Source organism: Protomyctophum parallelum, assembly GCF_964188405.1.
Source record: "Protomyctophum parallelum genome assembly, chromosome: 12".
NCBI lineage: Eukaryota > Metazoa > Chordata > Actinopteri > Myctophiformes > Myctophidae > Protomyctophum > Protomyctophum parallelum.
Genome location: NC_139712.1, coordinates 18,369,615 through 18,395,619, shown reverse-complemented (window position 1 = coordinate 18,395,619; position 26,005 = coordinate 18,369,615). Strand labels below are relative to the sequence as shown.

At 43.2% G+C, this 26,005-nt stretch overlaps 1 protein-coding gene across 1 annotated transcript; it reads right to left on the bottom strand.

Annotated features, from left to right (window-relative positions):
* Nucleotides 1–12,452: 12,452 nt before the first annotated feature.
* Nucleotides 12,453–22,061, bottom strand: LOC310867556 (uncharacterized protein; the record flags this gene model as incomplete). The annotated part of the gene is made up of 11 exons (XM_083777671.1): nucleotides 12,453–14,353; nucleotides 16,592–16,782; nucleotides 17,413–17,480; nucleotides 18,674–18,817; nucleotides 18,940–19,079; nucleotides 19,428–19,575; nucleotides 19,769–19,908; nucleotides 20,321–20,468; nucleotides 20,962–21,074; nucleotides 21,375–21,503; nucleotides 22,055–22,061. The coding sequence occupies 11 exons, from the start codon at nucleotides 22,059–22,061 to the stop codon at nucleotides 13,023–13,025; spliced, it is 2,559 nt and encodes an 852-aa protein (XP_083633797.1). The 3' UTR covers nucleotides 12,453–13,022.
* Nucleotides 22,062–26,005: the final 3,944 nt, after the last annotated feature.

Genomic DNA, 26,005 nt, shown 5'->3' with positions numbered 1-26,005 from the left:
CGAACGGTAGAGTAGGGTACTGCACCTCTGAAACACCTCCTGCATGTAGAGTAGGGTACTGCACCTCTGAAACACCTCCTACACGTAGAGTAGGGTACTGCTCTACAAAATGTGCCTGAAATCTTTGAATATATATTGTTTTTAACTCAAATCTTAGCTTCTTGGGGGGTCCCTGGAAAAACATATTTTCACATGAAAATTCTTTCAAAAAAAAAAAGTATAATACTGGGGGTCCTTGACATGAAAACGTTTGAGAACCACTGACATAGAAACATAGGGTTTTTTCTGAAAAGTGTCAGGATTTAGAAGACATTTTGTAGAATCGTCCTCAGGTCTAAATGGGTTAACCCATTTTGGGCGGGAACCCCTTTTGGTGTTAGCATTATGTACAACTTTAGCTATTTAAAAATAGCAGATCTAGGTCTGCTATTTTTTTTTTTATTGAAGAACGACTGACTTTGAAACATAGCTTTTTCAGAAAACTGTCAGGATGTAGAAGACATTTATAGAATGGTTCCCATGTCAGAATGGGTTAAATGGAAGATGAAAACGCTGTGCGGTGCGGTGTGTGGTCCGACGATGTGTGAGTCACACCTCCTTGTGGAACCACCTGGCCCCGCAGGAGAGCCACTCAGAGGGGGAGCGGCTGAGCAGAACCCTGAGGGAGAGGAGGCAGGAGGTGCAGAGGAGAGGAGGAGACACCACGCAGGAGGGGCCGAGGAGAGGAGGAGACACCACAGAGGAGGTGCCGAGAGGGCCAAGGAGGAGCAACGCCCTGGAGAGCAGGACAAGAGAGCTCCTCCTGCAGGAGAAAGAGGAGGAGGTGCTGTTATTATATGGTTGATTAACTGAAATTAATTATATATACGAAAGTGAGATAAAAAAATCCAATTTTCTACCATTTTAGTTTATAAACACATTACATTTTTCTATGTAAAGGGTTATTTTCATTTGTATTTAAGATTGTATTTGTATTACAATTCTAGTTTGCTAATTAACGACTTGGTGATGTTTTTGATTATTGTGACAAAACACTCCAGGTGAGGAGGAGGAGGGAGGTGGAGAGGGAGAAACACACTCTGGAGGAGACGCTCAGGAAGGAGATCCACCAGCTCCAGGAGAGAGAGCAGGAGGCGCAGGAGATGTTGAAGGAGAAAGAGGAGAAGGAGAGAGAGATCTGCTCTCTGAGGGTGAGAGAGCAGGTGCTGCTCCAGGAGAGAGAGCAGGAGGCGCAGGAGATGTTGAAGGAGAAAGAGGAGAAGGAGAGAGAGATCTCCTCTCTGAGGGTGAGAGAGCAGCTGCTGCTCCAGGAGAGAGAGCAGGAGGCGCAAGAGACCTTGAAGGATAAAGAGGAGAAGGAGAGAGAGATCTCCTCTCTGAGGGTGAGAGAGCAGGTGCTGCTCCAGGAGAGAGAGGAGAGTGGGCTTGTCCTCAGCCAGAGAGAGATGGAGGTATGTTTTTTTTTATTCATCAAGTTAATTAATTATGCATTACAATAGTTGTAGTCTGTATTAGAAGTAGTTAATTATTGATTATAGTAGTTGTATCTGTATTTGTAGTAACAGTAGGAGGGAGTTTTGGTATGACTGAGGTATGGATGAGGAGCTGGGCTGACTCCTGGTTACCAAAAACATTTGGAAACAAGTGCCATGGCTTTTGGCCAAACGAGGCATGAGTTATGCCTGTTCAAAGGTTTCATTTTCAAAAGATTGCTATAGTGCCCCCTTTTGGCCAATTGGGGTAAGACTGGTTTCAGTGCTATTTTGCATGACCCTCTGTAAATACTTTAAAGTTTCATACACATGTGACGCTGCATGGATGTAGTAGGGGCCGTGTTGATTTTGACCGCAAATTCTGATTTTAGTTTTCTTGAATAGTTTTCATTTATTTTTAGTCACATTTTAGTCACCTGGAATGTTTTAGTGTTAGTCTAGTTTCGATATTTAGTCGATATTCGACTAAATATAAGATTGTAGTTTCCATTTAGTTTTCGTCAGTGAAAGCAGGTGGTTGACCAACATTTCTCGTCATAGTATTAGTCGACAAAATCAACAGGGATTGGGGGCATAAAACTGCAATTTCCATTGGCTCATAAAAGGACATGTGCATTTCCAGTCTCCAGCAGCGGATGGCGCTGTTCAGCAGCGCGTGGCCGGACTGCAGAGAGCTGTGGCTGAACTGGAGGTGGAGAAGAAGAGATGGGATACCCGGAACATCCGACTGAAAACCCAGAGGAACCAACTGAGGGAGACACTGGGCCAGGTACACTAAAATACTGCTTAAAATACTACTGAAAACACAGAGGAATGACTTGAGGGAGTCACTGGGACAGGTACTAATCCACCTTAAAATACTCCTTAAAATACACTTTAAAACACTCGTTAAAACCCAGAGAAACCGACTGAGAGAGACACTGTTACATGTACATTAATACTCCTTAACTCTTTATTTGCTACTACCTGGTAGCATAAATGTAGTTAACCTGTGCCACCGCCTGCGTCCACTTAATAGTCTCGGTTTCCTCCCACCTGTAGCCCCCTGCATACACTCACTGTAACCATTGGCTATCATTAGCATTAGCGCACACTGTTTACCTGTCGCCAGAAACGTTTACATGTCTGGAGCGTTGCAGTACAAAGTCACAAATGACATCCAAAACATTGGATAGCTGGTGATGGAGGTTTGAAAACCGAGGCAAATGGAGAGGAGTTATAATGAATTGCATTTTTATAGCGCTTTTCCAAGTGCTCAAAGCGCTTTACAATGGTTCATTCATTCATACATTGGGAGGTGAAGCGGCGAACAGTCGACGCCAGCGTCCTCACTTCCCACATTCACACACCAATGGTGGCAAGCTCACACCGACCGACTCATTGGAGGCAATGTAGGGTTCAGTGTCTTGCCCAAGGACACTTCGACATGTGTACAGGAGGAGCCGGGATTCGAACCGCCGACCCAGGGATCATTGGACGACCTGCTCTACCTCCTGAGCCACAGCCGCCCATAACGTCCCATAGCTGGTGGTGACGGAGGCGTTGCATAGCAACCGGATCAATGTATACGGGGGGTACATAAATATATACGTACCTAGCAAATAACGTCCCATAGCTGGGGGGTACGTATATAGGTAATTCTGCCCATCAATCTTGTTCTTTGGTTAAAGGTATATTCAGTGATTTCACTGCATTAAACAAACTGCCCCGCCGATAGGAGGGTTTCTGTACACAGTGGGGAACTCATGTTTTTGTATTTTTGTCTTAGTGTAATGTTTTTCTGTACTATGTGCTGCTTTTGTTGTTGGTGTTGAACAGACCTGTGAAGATGAATATCCTTCGGGACAATAAAGATTATTATTATTATTAGAGAGTCAAAAACGAAACCTAAGGTTTTTTGACCCCCAGGGGTTAACTGGGGACAGGGAGGAACTCCTTATATGGTCAGCACACTCTATAGTAGAGAGGATTATCACAACAAAACAAAAGAATAAGTGATATTTGAATTAAGTGAAATCACTGAATATACCTTAAACTTATTTGATTCCACGTGTTGCCATGCTTTCACCTGTCAGTTTGTTGTCAAGAATACGGCCCAGATAATCTCTTCTTTGCTGGAGATTAGATTACTATGTCGTCAACACGACACGACATGCCTTGACATCCAGCACCTAGTGGCCTAAATACAGGCAAGAGATGTGCACACAATCCTCTCTGTGGACAGTCTCTAGTTTGCACATACTGTAGGTTGGGTTTGCTCACTGCACTGTTGTAAACATTAAATACTTTATTCCCCTCCTGGATTAGAACGTGGATCGGTGACGTGATAGTCAATCTCTGATATGTGACTTAAGCCTTATCGGGGCCCGATGCCAATATAATATTGAATCGGATGCATCTCTACACTGTAGCAGTTGTCAGAGTAGTAGAAGGTCAGTCTATGACGTCAGTCATCTACGACACACCAACTTGGCCTACATGTACATGACATCATGTCTACGTCACATGTAGGCCCACTAACCTATATTAATGCTGACCCACAAAGTAGGACTGCATTCCTTCAAGTTATCCATTGAAGCTATCCAGGGCTCCATTCTTTCACAGGGAGAAACCTATAAATTGTGTGAAATGCTTCGTTGGACGGTGCACCTAAAAGGGCTTCCAGAGACACCGTAGGATGCTGCTGTAGCAGTGGACCACAACGTGTACTGCTTTAAAGCAGACTTTATCGAGTCCGAGCGTTGGACTGAAGTGCATCTCTTCAACACAATGTCTTTATGCTGGACCAAGTTGCCCCCCAGAGACACTTGGAAGAGGACAACGCCCCCTAGAGGTTCACCCCATGGACAGCAGCCGCACAGCTGTGCTGATCGACCCTTTCATCTACATCTGGGGGGGAGTTACTGACACAATGAACTACAACACGGTTCTTTATGCATTTGATGTTGATAACCACAGAATGCTCACACCCAAGGTTTCTGGAACTGTTCCAGGGCAGGTACGGCCACTCAGCCTGTGTCTTTGGGAAGGTAATGTTTATCTATGGAGGACACAACCATCTGACTGGATACTCTAATGAGATGTACAAGTTGGACACCACCACAATGGGCTGGACTTTAATTCAGTTCAGAGGAACCTCACCGTCTGCCTCAGTATGGCACTCTTCCACAATCATTGGTTTGATACAGAGACCAACACTTTTCGGAAGTCTCCATCTGCAGAGCTTCTTCCAGAAGGACGTTCTGGTCATTCAGCCTTTTCCTACAATGGAGAGCTGTACATATTTCGTGGCAGGAAAAAAAAAAAGCCTTAAATGATTTGTGGATATTCAGTCCAGCAACCTTCACCTGGAAGAAGGTTGAGTCCAAAGGGAATGTTCCATGTTTGCATGTTTCCATGCATACAAAAAATGGGTGCATGGTATGCTGTTGCATTGTGGGCGATCGTATCATCCTCTTTGGAAGAAAAGGATCATCACCCCGTCCTAGTCTGAAGACCTTATGCAAGCTGGCAGTTATTCAGTACGGTCTGGATCAGTCTGAACTCCCACACAACATCAGGTGGGATCTGGGGGCCATGACAGCCAATAATAAAAGTAAAAATAAAGCAGATAGCAGCAACACTGCTCTATAACAACGTTGTTAAAGTAATCTTTGGCAGTGACTGAGTTTTAACACATTGTCTGCTGCTGTTACTCCTCAGGTAGAGCTTATGAATTATTCATGTTTCTCCTCAGGTAGAGCTTATGAATTATTCATGTTTCTCCTCAGGTAGAGGAGGAGAGGAGGACACTGAAACATCACGTCTGTGTGTCTGCATCCGGCCGCTCATCTCTGGTCAGTACAGACAGTATGTCCTTATCAGCCCTACAGGGTGATAACTGTTATCAACCCTACAGGGCTGATATCTGTTATCAGTTATATCAACCCTGTAGGTGAGCTCCATCCTGATACAGCTCTACAGGGCATAGCAGTGGGTGTGGTTTCCTGGAAAAATCGGCCATTCATTTTTTTTCCCCACAGAGATTTACAAAAATCTATTATTATTGTAATGGTCTGACACTATTCTTTGTATTGCAAGCGCATGCGGCAGCGTTTTCCTGATGTGATACCTGACAGAAGCAGCTTTTGTTGTGTTCGCTTATGTGCTAAAAGAGTGACTTTGAGAGCTGTTTCCGTTACAATGAAAGTCAATGAGAGCCTATTTCTAAGATTTACTTTTAAACTGCACAACGGAGCGAAATAATTAATGGAATTGACTAGTTTTCTCATAACAAGGTAAGAAAACAAATAAACCCTCTTTCTGAGGTCCACACATGCTACAGCAAATATATTTATTGACACTGCTTAACCATTTTGACCCGCATTGAAAGCTTGACCAGGATCCTTACTTAGTAACCGTTGCTAAGAACAGGCCAAGAACGGGCTGGGGTGGGACTTAGCGAAGGGCTAATTGTAACCAAATAATGTCCCGGTGCAGGCCGGTGTAAAAGAATAATAATTAAAAGCCTACTGCAATAGTAGAAGCATTTTAAACGCCCAGGGTTCATAACGATGTAGCGTATGATTAAATGCCTTGACAGCTATTTGTAAATATACGGTAATAAAAGATCAGACAAGATTTGTTCTTGGTTTAACTTTTTATGTGTTGTTGTTGATGTGTGTCTGCAGGCTGTTGGTTCATCAGTAGAGATGCTTCCATGTGTTCATCGTGTGTGTGTGTGTGTGTGTGTGTGTGTGTGTGTGTGTGTGTGTGTGTGTGTGTGTGCGTGTGCGTGTGCGCACGCTTTTCTGCAGGCTGTTGGTTCAGAAGAACTGCAACGACTCACATCCAGAAACCAAGAACTGGAAGAACTGGTAGGAGGGGGGGATGGATGGAGGGAGGGAGGGAGGGAGGGGTGAGTGAATGAATGAGTGTGAAAACCCACCTTCAGACTGCATCTTAGCCCGTAGCACTTGCTCTAGCCTCGACGATCTTACAGGCCTATGCAAAGGCTCAACTAATGTAACTTAGATAACATTTTATGTAGACAGCACTCTATCCTGTATATACGCATAGTTTCTTTTTTTTCTCTTTTTTGCTTTCGCCTTTATTTTATATTTTTTATGGAGGGACAGACAGTTAGGATGACAGGAAATGGGGAGAGAGATGGTGGGTGACATGCAGTAAAGGCCGTAGGGATCGGGAGTCGAACCCGCGGCACACTGCCAGACTGGATTACCAGCCAAGGTGCCTGGACCGCTGAGCCACGGCACAGGCCACGTAGGCCTATATGATTCTTGATGACTATTTCTATGTATTTGATGTATCATCATGTGGTGTTCTTGCTTACTGTAAATCACTCTGGATTAAGAGCGTCTGCTAATGCCTACATTGTAAATTGTGACTCTTCTTCTTCGGTGGTTTTTCAGGTGGCTCGTCTGCGTCTCTCGAGATCTCTGGACGAGCGGGAGAAGGCGGAGTTCATCAGGCGCTCCTCCCATAACAGCCAATGGCTGCTCTCGCTGCGCAATGACCTCAACCAATCGCTGGCTCTGGTCTCCCAGCAGCCAATCATCCCCTCCATGCTGGAGTCCGAGACGCAGCGATTGGACAAGAGCCTGAGGGAGGAGGAGTTCAGGTTGTCTTTGAGCCAATGAAAAGCTCACAGATTGTACCTCCTGTGAGGGTAAAAATGGGTGACACACAATATTTTGATAATATTTGGAATTTACTATTGTCACTTATACAATTATATTATATCAGTTTAAATGGAAACCGGGTGGTTCTTTGCTAAGGACAAGTATACTCGTCCTATGGAATAAAACCACCTGATGCTTTGAACGAGTATACTATTACTCGTCTTAAGGTGTTTTATATCATTTTTAGAATCTGCCTGGTTGCTCGGGCCGGTTGCTAAGGCCCCGCCCGCCATGTTTGCTTCTTCAAGGACTTCATTGATGATACCAAAGACTTTATGGTCAGTTTTCCAAAGAGTTTTTATTGTTTATTTCATGTTATGTGTTTAATGTTACCCAGAGTGTTATGTTATGATATGTTGCACTTCCTTCTCAGGAGTAGAAATGTACTGTTACTAGGGATGGAGCTCGTTAAGTTCTATTGATTACGAGCACCTTATCGATCACGCTTATCCAGCCAGGTTCTTATCGTGCCCACTATCGACCAGTATAGTGAGCCTATAGGGCCTTCAAATACAGTACTTTTCTAACAGACGGAAGGCAATTGACCTGTTAAAGGAGAATTCCATACTAAAAGGCGTTCTTACCTTTCTTTGTAGTTATGTCCCCATCAAATTGTTATTTTGTGCAAAAGCTCCTTATTGGCTATTTCCCCTACCATAAGTCCTAAATTAATTGCATTGAATTGAAAGGGGCCATGGGGTGTTGTGCTAATTCGCTTATTTCCATCACTCAAAATTGTATTTTTTTAAAAATATATCCTCTCTTCATAATGTAAATATTAACCCAAGTGGCACACTTTACTACTTATTTCGATGGAAATAAGCGAATTAGCAAAACACCCCATAGCCCCATTCAATTCCCATTCCATTCAATTCAATGCAATTAATTGAGGGTTTATGGTAGGGGAAATAGCCAATAAGGAGTTTTTGCACAAAAAAACACCTGGACCTCTTTGGTGGGGACGTAACGACTACAAAGAAAGGTAAGAAAGCCTTCTAGCATGGAATTATCCTTTAACTGGTAAATATACCGTCACTTTAATGGCGTAATTTTGTTTACCCGGACAGCGCTGGTTGGCATGGTATCAATACACCTTTAGACAGCGTGGATGATTACATTTATTTCTTGATCCCCTCTTGTTTTGATTGTTTAAACATGACTTCATGGGCCGATATGCTCGTTAACAGGCTTGATAAGCCCAAAGCTTATTGATAACGAGTACTCGATAAGCCCAACGCTTATTGATAATGGGTACTCAATAAGACAACCGCTTATTGAGGTAAGCTTGTTATCGCGTTTTTCCGGGTATCTGTATCGAGCTCCATCCCTAATTGTTACATGCATGCAGTGTTGGAAACTAACTAAAGTAACTTATTACTTAAAGTAGGCTAATAGTATTACCTTTTTCCAGTAACTAGTAATATAATGAATTGCTTTACATTTTGAGAAATAATAATAGTAATATGTTACTATTTTTCCAAAAGTAACTAGTTGCTATTTTCAGCAGTATGGTGGTACTGTGGGGCTTGATTGTTTATTTATAATGGTAGACTGGGTTGGGATGGAGTTGCTTTGCAGGCTGCTGATACCGTCTAGATCTAGGGGCCGATTCACGATGCAGTTTACAAATAACAAATTATCCAAACTTCCCCACGTAACCACGTTAGTAGTCTGATTCAGTATTATTTTTGTCTGTGTATTTTCTCCAGTCTGCTCGGATGCAGACTTACATGATGGGAGAAAAGCTTGCTGTATGTCATTAGAATGCCTTGTTCTAGACTACTAAACCGCCCGGGGGGAAAAACTGAGTAGAGTTACACTTTTGGGGACAAAAGATGGAACTTACTAGTGGCGAAAAAGCAAAAATTAAGTAATACGTAGCCTAACTAGTTGGCAGGGAGAAATAGTATTACACATTTTTAACACATTCAGGCCTGACGTCGGAAAAAAAAAAAGCTTTCTAAATCGTGACAATTTTCGGAAAGATTTGAGGCACATTTTAACGATTTTTCAAAAATAGCAGACCTACAAGCTCATAGCGCGCCACTGAGTGGCGCGCTATGAGCTTGTAGATCTGCTATTTTTCAATAGCTAAATTATAACAATGTATGTAACCACCAAAAGGGGTTCCCGCTCAAAATGTGTTAACTAGTAAGTAACTACTAGTAATATGTAATATAGTTTTTGAGTAACTTTTCCAACACTGCATGATTCAAGTTAGTAACAACTAGTCGAATGCTCTTTGAAAGAGACATATTTATTATACACTTTTATTTTATTTATTATACACTATACATTATACACTTCATTGTATATGTTTATTAAGAGTTTTAAATGTTGTCGTTCCATCGTTTAAGGGGAGTGGCAGGTGGTGAACAGGTGTCTTTAATTAGAAGTTAGAAAGTTGTGAAAACTAGCACAGGGTTTGACACTATAGCGGTCAAAAGTAGCAGATTTACAAGCTCGAAACTTTGTGTCACGTTCGCGTCACTTTTCGAGCTTGTTGTAGATTTGATGCTTTTCAAATTGAATCGTGAAAAGTAACAGTTTTGGACGTTCAACAGAGATGTTTTTTTGTTTTTTTTAGGCCTAAGGTTTAATAAAACTAACGTTACATTTAGTTTTGTATTTATACTGTATAAAGTATCCTATGTTTCTAACCAAATGCTTGTTTTGAAAATCAGGTGTTTTTGTATAAAGTTGAATAAATGTTTTTTTACAGCTCCGCTTTAACGCACGTCGATGCAGGATGTCACCTCGGTGTCCATTTGTTTCTCTTCCAGCTGTCAATCTATTGTAGTACATCTATTTAAAAAGCTATAACGCCTTTTATGACATAAATGTACATATAGTATACTATACACTACAGTATAATCCAACAACGCTTATGACATTTTTATAATAATATTAATAATACATTTTATTTATAACGCACTTTACATTTGAAACAAATCTCAAAGTGCTACAGGCAGACAAATAAGAATAAAACGGTTAAAAACAGCACACAGGGCAGCTTAAAAGTCCGACTGGGCAAATGCCTTACTAAAGAGGAAGGTCTTTAGTCCCTTTTTAAAAGCGTCCACGGACTGTGGTGCTCTCAGGTGGTCGGGGAGGGCGTTCCACAGCCGAGGGGCAGCTGAGCAGAAGGCCCGGTCCCCCATGGTGCGGAGTTTGGTTCTTGTGCATTTGAGTGTGTTTGATGTACCGGAGCGGGTGGAGGCTGGGGGTTCAAGGAGTTCCTTTAAGTAGGGGGGGGGGGGGGGGGGGGCGTTGCTGTGGATGCATTGATGGGTGAGGAGGCAGACCTTGTATTCAATCCTGGAGGAGACGGGAAGCCAGTGAAGGGAGTGGAGTATGGGTGTGATGTGGTCGTATTTTCGCACTCTCACCAGGATCCTAGCAGCACTGTTCTGAATGTACTGGAGCCTCTGGATGCTCTTGCTAGGGATCCCGGTGAGAAGTGCGTTACAGTAGTCGAGCCTTGAGGAGACAAAGGCGTGGACGAGTTTTTCTGCATCAGGGAGGGTGAGTGTGGGGCGGAGTCTGGCTATGTTTCGGAGGTGGAAGGAGGATTTGCAGAGGTGTTTAATATGGGGGTCGAAGGTCAGGTGGGGGTCCATTTTTTTATATATAGTATATAATCTAATTTATGACATGTCATTTATATATAGTATTTTACAAAACGGACATGTACAGTAATGGGTATTTTATACCAGGGTGGGGAATGCATTCCCCATTTCCGTTACCAACTTACATCGTTCCCAAGTAGGCTGGTGATGATTTATGAAGACATCTAACTTACGTCGTTCCCAAGTAGGCCGGTGATGAAGACATCTAACTTACATCGTTCCCAAGTAGGCCGGTGATGAAGACATCTAACTTACATCGTTCCCAAGTAGGCCAGTGATGAAGACATCTAACTTACATCGTTCCCAAGTAGACCAGTGATGAAGACATCTAACTTACATCGTTCCCAAGTAGGTCGGTGATGAAGACTTCTAACTTACATCGTTCCCAAGTAGGCCGGTGATGAAGACATCTAACTTACATCGTTCCCAAGTAGGCCGGTGATGAAGACATCTAACTTACATCGTTCCCAAGTAGGCCGGTGATGAAGACATCTAACTTACATCGTTCCCAAGTAGGCCGGTGATGAAGACATCTAACTTACATCGTTCCCAAGTAGGCCGGTGATGAAGACTCCTAACTTACATCGTTCCCAAGTAGGCCGGTGATGAAGACATCTAACTTACATCGTTCCCAAGTAGGCCGGTGATGAAGACTCCTAACTTACATCGTTCCCAAGTAGGCCGATGATGAAGACATCTAACTTACAGATGCAAAGTTGCAAAGCTACAACTAGCTCACGGTTGATGACACCAACGACCATGTGAGTAACAGATATACAGTACAAAGTGACAAATATGCTGTCATCTTTGCATATCCCTTGTGTGAACTCAACATTAGGAATGTAGAATGTTTAGGGTCAGCCTCAGGTCTCAAATAATTGCCAATGAACAGCTATGTGTGTCGCTAAAGTTTATAGGAAACAACATTTCTGGGTTTAACATGGGCATAGATAGGACATAGGTCAATTCAGAAGTCGTTCCACGTCTAAAAACAAACTTCATGGCAGGCTATGTAGAAACACTGTAGAAAGTTTCATGCTTTAATCATAAAATGCACAATACCTTCCATAATATGAGCTTAACCGTCCCACTACTATTTTCAATTGGCCGGAATGTATAGGGCTGAAGTGGTTAACGTATGTTTTCTAATCAAATTAATTGTAAAGTAAAAAATAAAATGTTTTGCTCCTCTGAGATGTACAGTAGTGGAGTAGAAGTAAAAGTATTGGAAATTGTACAAAATACCTCAAGTGTACTTAACGGAAGGCTGGGACTACTTCTGTTACAATCATTTATAATTGCCTTTGTCACTGGATTTCTCAGTTGAGGTCAATTGCATGAAATAATTGGCAGCTCTGCGAGAGACCGAACGTAACGTTTACACAACAGTAAGAAACATTTAAAAACCATAAACATCACCTCACCTGAATTTATATATAACCCCCTATAGCTGCCAGATTCATATTTAGATATTTAGTTAAAAAACTGCAATGGCATATCATATCGTGTTGATGTTCCCCCATTGGGATGTAGAAAGCCCTGCAACAGGTTCAATGGAATGTCCACACACATGAATGTCCACGCATCGTCTTTATCTTGGTTCTATTTTTGCATGCGCCTTTCCAACTCCTCCAAACATACACAAAGACACTGTGAAAACTACACGAAGAAACAACATTTTCTTCAGTTGTTGAATATACTCATTGTGAAACAGTCCTGAAATTGGCAAGTCCACACCGGTGCATTCAAACATACAAAGAAGTCTCTCACACAAACGTTTCAGTTGCACATCGCAGCAATTCCTCACTTTTGTCATCAATGTTTGTGTTTACACTGGACTAATATGAACAAACACTTAAAACTAGTCATAGGAAGCTGTAGCAAAACAATGTTTGTGTTTACACATACCCTCAAAAGTTCTAAAGTTCTGCCCAAACCGGACCCTACACCCTTTCATTCTCAAACCCACTGGGCAAGTTTGTCCCTTGGTGTGAATATGCAGGTGCACTTTCAGGTCACGTAACTCAGAGCAACACTCTTTACAGATGAAAGATTAAAGACGATTCCTCCGGTGTGGACAAGCTGCATGGTGTCTGTGCAGGTGTTCCGACTGTCTAATACTCTTGCCAAAGTGATTATACTGGGAATGTTTTTCTCCAGTGTGGGCAAGCTGGTGTCTGTTCCGGTCACTTGACCGACTGAAACTCTTGTCACAGTGATTACGAAGGTTTTTCTCCAGTGTGGACAAGCTGGTGTCTGTTCAGGGAGCTTGCCAGACGAAAACTCTTGTCACATTGAGTACACTGGAAAGGTTTTTCTCCGGTGTGGATGCGCTGGTGTGAATTCAGATTTTGTGACTGATTGAAACTCTTGTCACAATGTTTACATCTAAAAGGTTTTTCTCCAGTGTGGATAAGCTGGTGTCGCTTCAGGTGACCTGACGAAATGAAACCCTGGTCACAGTGAGTACACTGTTTGGAGGTGTGGACAAGCTTGTGTTTGTTCAGGTCATTTAATAGACTAAATTTCTTGTCACAGTGACTACACTGGAATGTTTTTTCTCCAGTGTGGACAAGCTGGTGTCTTCTCAGGGAGTCTACCATTTTAAATCTCTTTCCACAGTAAGTACACTGGAAAGGTTGTTCTGCAGTGTGGACAATACGGTGTCTGTTCAGGCCGCCTAACAGACTAAATGTCTTGCCACAGTGAGTACACTTGAAAGGTTTTTCTCCAGTGTGGACAAGCTGGTGTGCCTCCAGGTGACTTGGCCGATCGAAACACTTGTCACAGTGACTACACTGGAAAAGTTTTTTTCCAGTGTGGACAAACTGGTGTTTCTTCAGGTTTTGTGACTGATTGAAACTCTGGTCACAGCGAGTACACTGGAAAGGTTTTTCTCCAGTGTGGACAAGCTGGTGTCTTTTCAGGGAGCTTGACAGATTAAATCTCTTTCCACAGTAAGTACACTGGAAAGGTTGTTCTGCAGTGTGGACAAGCCGGTGTCTGTTCAGGCCGCCTAACAGACTAAATGTCTTGTCACAGTGAGTACACTTGAAAGGTTTTTCTCCAGTGTGGACCAACTGGTGTTTCTTCAGGTTTTGTGACTGATTGAAACTCTGGTCACAGCGAGTACACTTGAAAGGTTTTTCTCCAGTGTGGACAAGCTGGTGTGCCTCCAGGTGACTTGGCCGATTGAAACACTTGTCACATTGACTACACTGGAAAGGTTTTTCTCCGGTGTGGGAGAATCGCTGGTGTTGTTTCAGGTACTGTGGCCGACTGAAACACTTGTCACATTCACTACACTGGAAAGGTTCTTCTCCAGTGGGGACAAGCTGGTGGTCTGTGCCTCCTGGTTTCTGCCTGGTTACAGAGCCATTGGTTGGCTGACAGGCTGCTGCTGAAGTGGTGTGGTCACTCCTCAGTGTTTGGCAATAGATGTCGTTGTGGCTCCTCTTGAAGTGTTTATTGAGGTAGCCCTGAGACGTGAAGGAATATGGACACGCGGAACAGGTGAAGAGCTCAGTCTGGGGAGAGCGGCGCAACACTCCTGTGAGAGAGAGAGAGAGAGAGAGGAGATAAAATCAGTCAAAACTAGGGCTGACCCAAATAAATCGATTAATCGACGTTCAATCGATACGCACGGGAATCGATTTTGAAATTTTGAATCGAATAGTCATTAAAACAAAAGCGGCCCCTTTTGGTCCGCGAGACGGCCCATTTTGGTCCGCGAGCCATGCTCGCGCCTCGCAGAGCCTCCTCCGTCCTCACGTCACGTGTTAACAAGGAAGTCAAGCAGCTACCAGCAGTTTCTTTTCGCAGATAAGTAAGCCTGGGACCGAGGCCAAGCAGCTACAGTCATGCCATCTAGCTTCTATCCATCCCTTATTCCCTGCCACTACACAACACACTACAACCCCTTCGGAGCGCATCTTCTCCAAAGCGGGATTTATTGTCTCTTCTCTGCACTAATATAAGTAGACTACGGTAACTAACTATAATATTGCACTCTCAGAGACAGAGCCGCTTTTTTGGTTGTGCGAACGTGCCTGCGAGACTTTGAAATGGAACGGCTTTTACGCCTCTCTCTCTCTCTCTCTCTCTAAGCAATAGCAATTGTCTCTCTCTCTCTCTCTCAACGCATTTCTTTCTCTCTCTCTCTCTCTCTCTCTCTCTCTCAACTACCGGTATTTAATTACATATTTTCATTTTGCACCAATATTATAGGCCTACTGCCATGTCTTAATACAGTGTTCCTTTTTACAAATAAAATATGCACATTAAGAAGGTTGATCACAAAGTTAGTGTGGTATAGGCTATAGGCTACTTTGATGGGAATGAGATTAAGAACACCTGCCTGCATGGGTGCTGTGCGAACAGTGAATAATTATATAGTTTCTTACCTTCTTAACACTATGTCATATTATTAAAGTAAGTAAAGAAGAGTCATTGTGCTGCAGAGTGAGAAGCTGCTCCGCTCTGATAATTGATCTGACCTATATATATATTTGCGCAACTGACTGGCATGAGGTAGCCTAGTAATTATACTTATTTGGCAGCACCTGCAATTCAGTAACATATACACATTTCAAAAGGCTTTCATATGCTATTAATATGTTTTCTAATAAGGTTTGTCCTTATAGAAAGAAATGTGATGATTTTTGTATAGTTTTGGATATTAACAAATTAATTATTAAAGCACAGGGCCTCGCATTTCTCCCAGGCAGCTATGATTGCGAGCCATGCGTGCGCCTCGCATGCAAGCACTCGTCTCGCTGCTGTCATGAAGCCTCGATTAAATGACGCTTTATTTCAGTTAATGTTACGGCAAGAGGAGAAGAAAAGAAAATCCGTTAGTTACTTCGTTTACACTTGACATCGTGTGTTGTTTTGAATGGTAGCCAAACCAAACTGTTACTTTTATTAAGTCTTTTTTTGTTTTTTGTTCCATAGAGAGCCTAGAGGGTTTGATTGATTTAAGAGTTATGATCGGGTGGTGTTTTTTTGGTGTTTTCACATCTTCAGTTTCAATCTGAAGAGAAGCAAAATGCCTTTCGTTTACAATGTCTGGATTATATATTTTTTTTATTTGAGAGGTAATGCCTGTGTCAGGCAGTTTTATTTAATGTTGACTTGTTACGGTCGGATGTTTTATTGTAAGCCTAATTATTTGTGCGTCACTGCTTTCATGAAGGCTGCTACAATTGGGCGAAAGCAACAGTTGTTGCTTATCGTTTAAAATAAATTAGACCAATCCAAGCATGCGTTTCTCTCTGCTATATCGTTGTTTAAGCCAAATTCATTGTGAGTCACTGCTGGCCTCACATCGCGCATCGCACCTCGCATCGCATAATATTCCATTATTACGTCACGCTGTCATAGCTGAAGTCTCTCTAGAAGCGTTAATATTCCAAACGAGATGCTTCCTCAAATCAGAAATGAAGACAGAACATTGCCCTTTTGGTCAAAGTTACACTTTAGTCGGCCCGTAAACAAGGAAGTGAATGGCTGTGTGCATGCGTGAAACACAAGGAGATCGCTGAAGGATTAAAAAAAATAAAGAATTACAGCGATCTCGTTTGATATCATTAAAGAAGACCTAAAGATGTGTATACACGTCCAAGGCCCCCCACGAGGGATTTAGAAAAGCAGAATTCGGTGCCGTGCTACGAGCTTGTAGATCTGCTATTTTTCACTAGCTAAAGTATAACATAATGCTTGAAAACACCAAAAGGGGTTCCCGCCCAGAATGGGTTTTTAACAGACAGATGGGACGGGTATAGCCCACCTTTAGCAGTGCTCTTGTTGTTCCACAGCTCGTCAAAGACTATTCCCAGTTCCTTGGCGTACTCGTCCCCGTACCAGACCAGCAGTTCCTCTCCCCTGGCCACGGGACGGAAGCAACAATACCAGACACCTCCTCCATGCTGGAACGCTATCAGGTTCTGTTCCTTTTCATGACGAGCACAGTTCACGTACCTGACACGCACGCGCACACGCACAACTTATAGTTAGTATAGATAGTATTCTAGGATATTACTGATATTTGACAAGTCTGTGTGCAGGAACTAGGGACGTTCCCGATTCGATCCCGATGCCACAATTTCTGTGTTACCCGATACCGATACAGAATACCGATACCAGAGAATAATATAAAAGAAAATTACTTATTTTATCTTGTGATGCTAATAGCAGACTCCTCACTCATATGTGCACTTGCAGTTAGGGCAACTCGAAAGCAAACTCCATATGCCCCAACATTTTATTCACCTGCCATAGTGTCAACCCCTTACCCCTGTGTCGGATCTGTGGTTAGACTGGCATATTTGCCGATACCGATATGACCCGATATGACCAAAAAGGGCCGATACCGTTACTTTTCAGATACCGATACAGTATCTGGACACCTCTAGCAGGAACCTGTTGTTCCTGAGTGGAGGCAGTAGGTCTGTCTTTCTGTGGCTGGTACAAGCTCTACAAATATGTGTAAAGTACAATCTAGAGGTCTGCACACTGCATTTACATAATTGTATAGATGTAAACAAATAGTTTGTGGGAGAGAGAGCAGTGATCTACAAGAGTTTGCAACCAGATATTTATGTCCTATACCTCATCCAGTTGGACCAAGTCTCGTCCTTGGCATCAATGTAGTCGTAGTGGTCTTTCTCCCTGCGGATCTAAAGAAAAAGAAACACAGGATTTATGTTTAAGTAGCCTATACTGACATACACATAGGCTCCTGACCTATGGCCACTTAAGTATACGTTATGCTGACCAGTACCACATGGCTCTAATACTAGCCATGTTTTGTATGGAGTATAGGTTGCTGCCTTAAGGAAGGAGATATGGTGTTCCAGCAGACAATAACGTCAGACTGAAGAAGTATTTTGTCCATCAGTCGACTTTGAGGCTTAATCAGGTTTTTGGCCAGGACTAGACTGAGCTGTGGACATTGCTCTGTGCCCTTATGTATGTGTACAGTATGTAACTGTATTTTTATTTCTGTTTCTGTGTTAACTGTTATGTCAAATGTGTGTATATGTGATGCATACAAGGCTGCTGGGCCGCAAGACAAATTTCAGTGCGAACTGACAATAAAGTACTACCGGTATATCATATATCATGTCTAACCAGTCCACCCCCTACCAACACCTCCATGATTATCGCTCCACTGCCTTGAAAACGGGCGGAGGTTTGCCAACCATGAATTGCATTGTTTGTTTAACTCCTGTTGGTGGTAGTGGCCGGTCCAATCGAGCAATAATCATGGAGGTGTTGGTGGTGAAAGAGTGCCTTTGAGAACACAGTCAAGAATAAAATGGAGATGGCTTGGGAAGTTGGGACCAATTGAAACACCACCCCAAAGTGTTTGCATTGGCACGCCTGTATGGCTAACTTTTGTGCGAGTAACAAATCCTCTCAAATCTCTGATTGGCAAACATGATATGATATGATATAGTACTTTATTGTCAGTTCACACTGAAATTTGTCTTGTGACCCAGCAGCCAAGTATGCAGAATATATATAAGTAACTGAAAGTAACTTGTAGTTACTTTTTAAATGGAGTAATCGGGATTACGTTACTGACTACATTTTTTAGCAAGTAACTTGTAACTGTAGGGGATTCCTTTTTAAAAGTAACCCTCCCAACCCTGCGCGCGCGCGCGCACACACACACACACACACACACACACACACACACACACACACACACACACACACACACACACACACACACACACACACACACACACACACACACACACACACACACACACACACACACACACACACACACACACACACACACACACACACACACACACACACACACACACACACACACACACACACACACACACACACTCACCACCCAGGAGTATCCACTTTTTTCAGCTTCCTCTTTGACAGTCTTCACTCCCTCATACGGACCAAAGTGAGTTCCGGCAGGAAGCTTAGATTGTCCACAGTAAAATACTCCTAGACCTGCACTGCGAATGCGTGACTTTCTTATCTGAAAACGTACACACACACACACACACACACACACACACACACACACACAGATTTTAAGATATTGTGCGTTAGACTGTATATAGTTCATTGTTTCTAGTGAATGTACACTATACAGTATACCTCAAATCCAGGAGGCAGAGTCTTCCTGGCTCGGTCAGCCTCTCCTTTTTCTACACCTGGGTGGTCGTCGATGAATATGGGAGCTCCGTGTACCTCACATTCCTCTAAAAAGTACTCCTCAGGCTCAGACTGGTCAGAGACTGGACACACACACACATGCACACAAGCACTATTTAGTAAGTAACATTTGTATGATTGAAAGCGTAATCGGTAGAAACTAGAAGCTAAAAGCTTTACTTTTTGAATTATATTACGGGATAACATGAACTTTTGCAGAATGTACTATTTGTTTTGAGAAGGAGCAGTATATCATTGTAATCTGTTGTGTCAAACAAACCATTCACCATATCACACTCCCTTTGCTGACGACACGTTGCCAGGCCAAATTAGCCCAGTGGAAAATACTTCAGCACTTGTGCAGGAGACAACAGGACAGTCACAGAGGAGCACCTGTTTAACTATATAGCTGTAAATAAAACGGTACATACCTATCCTGTACAACTTCACTACGGGTTGCAGCGTTGCATCAAACAGTCCATGTCCCTGGCCCATCCCCCGCTGTTCCTCTGACTGTGCTAAATATGTCATGGAGGCCATCTCTCCTGACGGCGTGAGATCATCTCCTCCTGTGGTGCTCTGTGGATATCACCAACAGAAAATAATGTTTCGTTATCGTTCAGCAACCTGGATGATAGCAGCTTTCTGACATGCTGTGATGTGTCCATCATCACCATCGGAAATAGATGCTTTACACACACACACACACACACACACACACACACACACTGTTCAGTGTTTCTAGTGAATGTACGCCATACATACAGTGTACCTCAAATCCAGGAGGCAGGGTCTCCTTGGCCCCGTCAGTCTCTCCTTTTTCTACAGCTGGGTGGTCGTCGATGAATGTAGGAGCACCGTGTACCTCACATTCCTCTAAAAAGTACTCCTCAGGCTCAGACTGATCAGAGACTGGACACACACACACACACACACACACAATACTATTTAGTAAGTCACATTTGTATGTTCAAAAGCTTATTTAATAGAAGTGAAATTAATGCTATACAGGAAAAGGAAATATTACTGTATGCAATACTGGACACTGAGCTGGTATAAATGCAGTGGTATAGCTTCAACATCAACATACATGGTCTACTCTACAGTGACCAAACCTCTGTTGTATCAAATAAGTCATTTGTCATATCACACGCCGCCACATCCCCTTTGCTGACGACACGTTGCCATGCAGGCCATATTATCTCCGTGGGAAAATACTTCAGCACTTGTGCAGGAGAACCGGGTTTGAATCCAAGGTACAACAGGACAGTTACAGAGGAGCACCTGTTTAACTATATAGCTGTAAATAAAACGGCACATATACCTATCCTGTACAACTTCACTACGGGTTGCAGCGTTGCATCAAACAGTCCAAGTCTCTGGTCCATCCCCCGCTGTTGTTCCTCTGACCGTGCTAAATATCTTTTGGAGGCCATCTCTCCTGACGGCGTGAGATCTCCTCCTGTGGTGCTCTGTGGAAATAGAAAAGATCATTTAGTTATTAAACACCATCCTGATTATGCTGTGATGTGTCAAAACTGTCCATCTGACATAGACATGACACATGCACGCGCGCACACACACACGCGCCCCGATTCATCAAGCAATTTACGCTTGCTACCGTATGCATGGAATTATTTCGGGGGAGGGGGTGGGGGTTTGTGACTTTGTGCGTATTTTACGACCATTCTCAAGTCAAGTGACAGGCTGACTTATCAGGGTCGGGATCAGAGCGTAAATGCATTTACGCACTTTATTTACACCTGGGTGTAAATGTCCTTTGTTAATCTGGCCCGTTGTGTGGTAGACTGCATATTATATAGGCCTACATTGTTTCTAGTGAATGTACGCCATAGGTATACCTTAAATACAGGAGGCAGGGTCTTCCGCGTTCGGTCAGTCTCTCCTTTTTCTACACCTGGGTGGTCAGTCTCTCCTTTATGTGTGTGTAGGCCATAGCTATACCTGAAATACAGGAGGCAGGGTCTTCCAGGCTCGGTCAGTCTCGGTCAGTCTCTCCTTTTCTACACCTGGGTGGTCCTCGATGAACTTAGAAGCTCCATGTACCCCACATTCCTCTAAAAAGTACAGCAGACTGGTCATAGACTGGACACACACACACACACACACACATCATACTATTTAGTAAGTCACATGTGTATGTTTGCAAGCTTATTTAATAGAACTTAAGTTAAAGGAAAAAGGAACTATTACTTTATGCAATACTGGACACTGAGAAGGTATAAATGCAGTGGTATAGCTTCGACAACAACATCATACATGGTCTGCAGTGACCAAACCTACTGCCCAATCACTGTATTATTGTAATCTGTTGTATCAAATATGCCATTTACCATATAACACGCCAAAGCCCCTACGTATCCTGTGCAACTTTACTACGGGTTGCAGCGTTGCATCAAACAGTCCGTGTCCCTGGTCCATCTCCCACTGTGCCCCTGACCGTGTGAAATATCTTTTGGAGGCCATCTCTCCTGATGGCGTGAGATCTGTGGAAATCACCAACAGAAGAGAATGTTTACTTATCATTCAGCAACCTGGATGATAGCAGCATCCTGACATGCTGTCTCCAACATCATGACCATCGGACATAGATGCTTCACGCACGCCACGCACACGGGCGGGGGTGTACAGTAAAGCCTGTGTAAAAAGCTCATCAATACCAGGTCCCGACCTACTGTTTCGTTTTAAAACTGTTTATTGTGCATCGAGGAGCGATGTGTGTATGTCGCCTCTGCTAAAAACAAAGTGAAGCCTGCCTGACTTATTATATGCTTTGTCACGGTGGGGCGGCGGTGGCTCAGGGGTAGAGTGGCTGGAAACCGCAAGGTTGCCAGTTCGAACCCGGGCTCCCCCAGAGTTAGCGTCGATGTGTCCTTGAGCAAGACACTGAACCCCTAATTGCTCCTGATGTGCCGGTTGGTGCCTTGCATGGTTTCCGCCGCCATCAGTGGATGAATGTGTGTGTGAATGGGTGAATGTAATGCACAATCCATGCGAAGCACCTTGGATAAAGGCGCTATATAAATGCACCATTTACCATTCATGGTCATATGACGTGTTGCATGCTGAAAATAGCTGATCGGCAAGATAGAAGCAAAGTGGAAAAAGATTACTAATTCGGTGGCATTTCACATTGCAAAAGGGTGCAGGAAGAGTGGGCACCTAAACATTGTGGGCACCTCAGTGTTAAATTAAAAAAATCACACCCGTGTGAAGTGAGTGGTGCAACTCCGTGTGGGGGTCTCCGGGGGGTCCCCGGAACATCCAGACCACAATGAACGTTCCCAGGGGGCTGGCCCGGTTCCGGCGAGCTGCCCCGCGTCCGAAACGGTCAATAAATGACAGAGTTACCGTGTGGGGTCCCCGGGGGTCCCTGGGGGGTCCCTGGAACATCCAGACCCCCAGGAATGTGCCGAGGGGGCCGGACCGGGCCCGGGCCGTTTCTAGCAAGCCGCCCCGCGTCCGAAACGGTTGAGAAATTGTGAAAACCAACCAATCTATTTTCTTGCTCGGACAGACAGACCCGCAGGGACAGACATAGCTGTGTAATGAGTGGTTTCACGGTTTTCACCACTCAAAATGGACTTAATTTGGATCATGTCAATGGTCATATTGTAAAAGTTTTCATCTATTTAATCCCAAAGGGGATTCATCTTTTTTCCCCAAATAGGAATTTTTTTTGATTTTTTTTAGATCCCCCCCCCCCCCCCCCCCCATTATTCCAATGCACATGTATGTTGAAATTAGTCACTAATTTGTGCAGGACGTCATGTTCATCTTATCTTAATGCTGCATATGCCTACAGTGTTTATTTTCTTCTTTCTAATAAAAACACATAGGCCTATACATTGAATCAATGTCATTGATTATACTTGTATGTTCTCTTCATTGACGTTTTTCAGTTTTGAAGTGTTGTTGGGTTCTTTGTGCACCCAGGGGTGGTCCGCGGACCCGCGAGGGTTTTTTTGACTGCCTATTGATGTAATTCCTGCATAAGCCACTGATTAGCCAATTCCTGCATACGCCACTGGTTAGCGTGTTATTAACGTGATGTTTTAGTCTACTATACATTAGTATACTTACTTTAGCAGAGAAACAGCAGCGATCGATGGACGTTGGACGTAGTTTAGCAGAGAGCTATCACAACGAACCAGTGTAATATGATCACCAATAGCAGCAGGGTGAGGGTTCTCTCTGCAGATGTGCTGGCCCTGTGCAGATAGATATCATTAGGGCAGTAGCTAGCAGATATACGACTTCCGGTTGACGATCTCTTCAAAATAAGAGTAACCTAAACTGAATCCATTGAAAAACTATTAATTTGCTAATTAAAACTATACATTATATTAAGCATGCTGCAAGAATACACTGTATGTTTCTTTGTAAAAACATAATAACAAAACTGATCATTTAGGTATCCATTTACATATAGTTGTAATATTATTATTATTATTATTATTCATTATTAACAAAGAAACATAGTGTGTGTTGTAGAGCATTGTTTAATTGCTTAATAGTTTTAATGTGCAAATGAATAAGGATTCAGGCTACTCTAGAGCTTTCTCTTATTTTGAAGTTGTCGTCCATCGGAAGTCTTGTAATTGCTAGCTTGTATTTGCTGACGGAACAGTGAACACTGTCATCCACCACCGTCCGTCGATCCGTCCGAGAGCCAAACAAACTCAGTGCAGAGAGTGAACTGAGATTGTCTTCGCACGACAGTCTGCGTAACAGGACTAGCAGACTGGCTCGTTGTGATAACGGGAGGACCGTGTACTAGCTCTAGCTGTACACAGAGTTCAAAGACGGGTTGTTTTGTATGCTACCGCTAATGCTAGGCTATTTTAAAGTAGGCCTACAGTCTGTCGAGACTATAGAATCCTTACCCACTTTGGAGGTATTAAAGTGTGTTTTCTACCAGAAGAAATGATCGGGGAAGGTATGTTTTTGTTTTGTTTATATACAATAAGAATGTAACTTGGACTGTTATCGTTATAAACATAATATGTTGGCCTGGAAGAAAAGGGGAATTCATATTGAACCTAGCCCCTTTCGGGACCCTACGTAAAACTTTTTTGATATTTTGTTTAGTTTTACGTTGGGTCCCTGCTCGCTAGTGTATTTTCGTATGGAAATTCCTAAATGCGGATGTGGAGATTCTCTCTAAAATAGGACCCGCGGCATGTGACGCCATTATTTTCCTTGAGTTATTCTGAATTCGGTAACTTTAAGTAGCTATACATCCCGGTGCGAATATCTCCTGTGGCGCGGAAGCCGTTAAGTATTTTTAATCTTTGTTTGACCGATTTGGTCGCTTTATTTCTTCTTGTTTGTTTACCGTTTATTGTACCGCCTCCCGGTGTGCGGTTGGCTTGTGAGGCTACGTCCCTGCCTCTGATCTGCTGTGTCATAGCTATAGCGCCACTAGCTAGCCAGATAGGCGGTACAATGAGGTGTCAATAAACAAGAAGAATCCAAGCTTCCAAATCGGGCAAACATATATTAAAAATACTTAACGGCTTCCGCGCCACAGGAGATATTCGCACCGGGATGTATAGCTACTTAAAGTTACCGAATTCAGAATAACTCAAGGAAAATAATGGCGTCACATGCCGCGGGGAGGCGTTTTAACATGTAAACATGAGCCAGTAAATGTTTTAATCAGGTGGCATGGACGACGAGGAACAGGACCCAATGCACTGGGTCGAACAAATGTCAGAAACTTCAGTAGCATTTGGGTTCTGCTTGGAGGGCTAATTGAACCTGAACAGAACATAATTTATCTTGTGCACAAATCATGACTAAATCATTTAAATGTATATTTTCTAAAAATAAATTATGCTTTAGGCCTACCTTTTAAAGATAATCTTCTATCACAGAGATAATTTAGTTAAGATAGCAATTATATTTCCCACATCATATTAAAAGACAAGATTGTGTGTGTGTGTGTGTGTGTGTGTGTGTGTGTGTGTGTGTGTGCAGAGCCGGAGTGTTTTCATCATCCTCATGGGGGCTCCCCGCAGCCCCCCCCCAGTCCCCCCCCCGCTGTTTTAGCTGGTACTTTTATTTACAGATTGGTAATAAACACAGCGGTACGATTTCAGAACACATGATTCACTCATCTTGTTTCAGCATGCAATGTTCAACAGTAAAGATTTTCAATGATCAATAGTAATTAGATATATTGGATATAATATTCGAAGAAACTATAGCATAGGAACCACTGGAAAGAATGCGCAACTTGGATCTCTCCAAAGGCCCAGAATTAATTGACAAAAAACAAAAAAGAAAGCAGCTTCTATAGGCCAATGTCCAAGGTGAGGACTAATACTATATTATTATTATTATTATTATGAGAGAGAGAGAGAGGGAGAGAGAGAGAGGGAGGGAGGGAGGGAGGGAGAGAGGGGGAGGGAGAGTAGCCTGGTTAATAAACCAGACTAATATCGCACGGATCCGCGGGATATTAGTCTGGGGAGGCTCAGCTTGGTTTTCATTTCCAGGGAAACATTTTCTCTTTGACGCAATTGGTCAGAGCTACTGTCAGTCAAATGTCTCAAGCATTGAACGTCACTGTACCAAAGCCCGCCCATATTGCATACCGTGTCCCTATTGGGCGCACACGTTTTCGTGTGTAGAAAATGGGCGTACAATTGAGCCTCTCCAGACCGAAATCCGCCGGTAGGCAATTTCTTTTTGCCAACGGCTGATTCGGTCTGGTTTATTAACCAGGCTAGAGGGAGAGGGGGAGAGAGAGATAGCCGGTCACTCAGGGGAGAGAGAGAAGCTGAATCACTTTTTGTGCACGCAAATCTGTGAGAAATGCCACAATTGCACTGTAGTGTAGTTGGAAACAGTAGTTGCTCTCAACGAGGCTGCTCTCACGGTCCAACGCGTGGGGCACAGCGGTTTTAAAGACGGGGCATTTTCATCCTGGTGCTCCTTGAACCAGGCGAGTCTCTTTGGTGAATTCTTGATCAGTGTTATG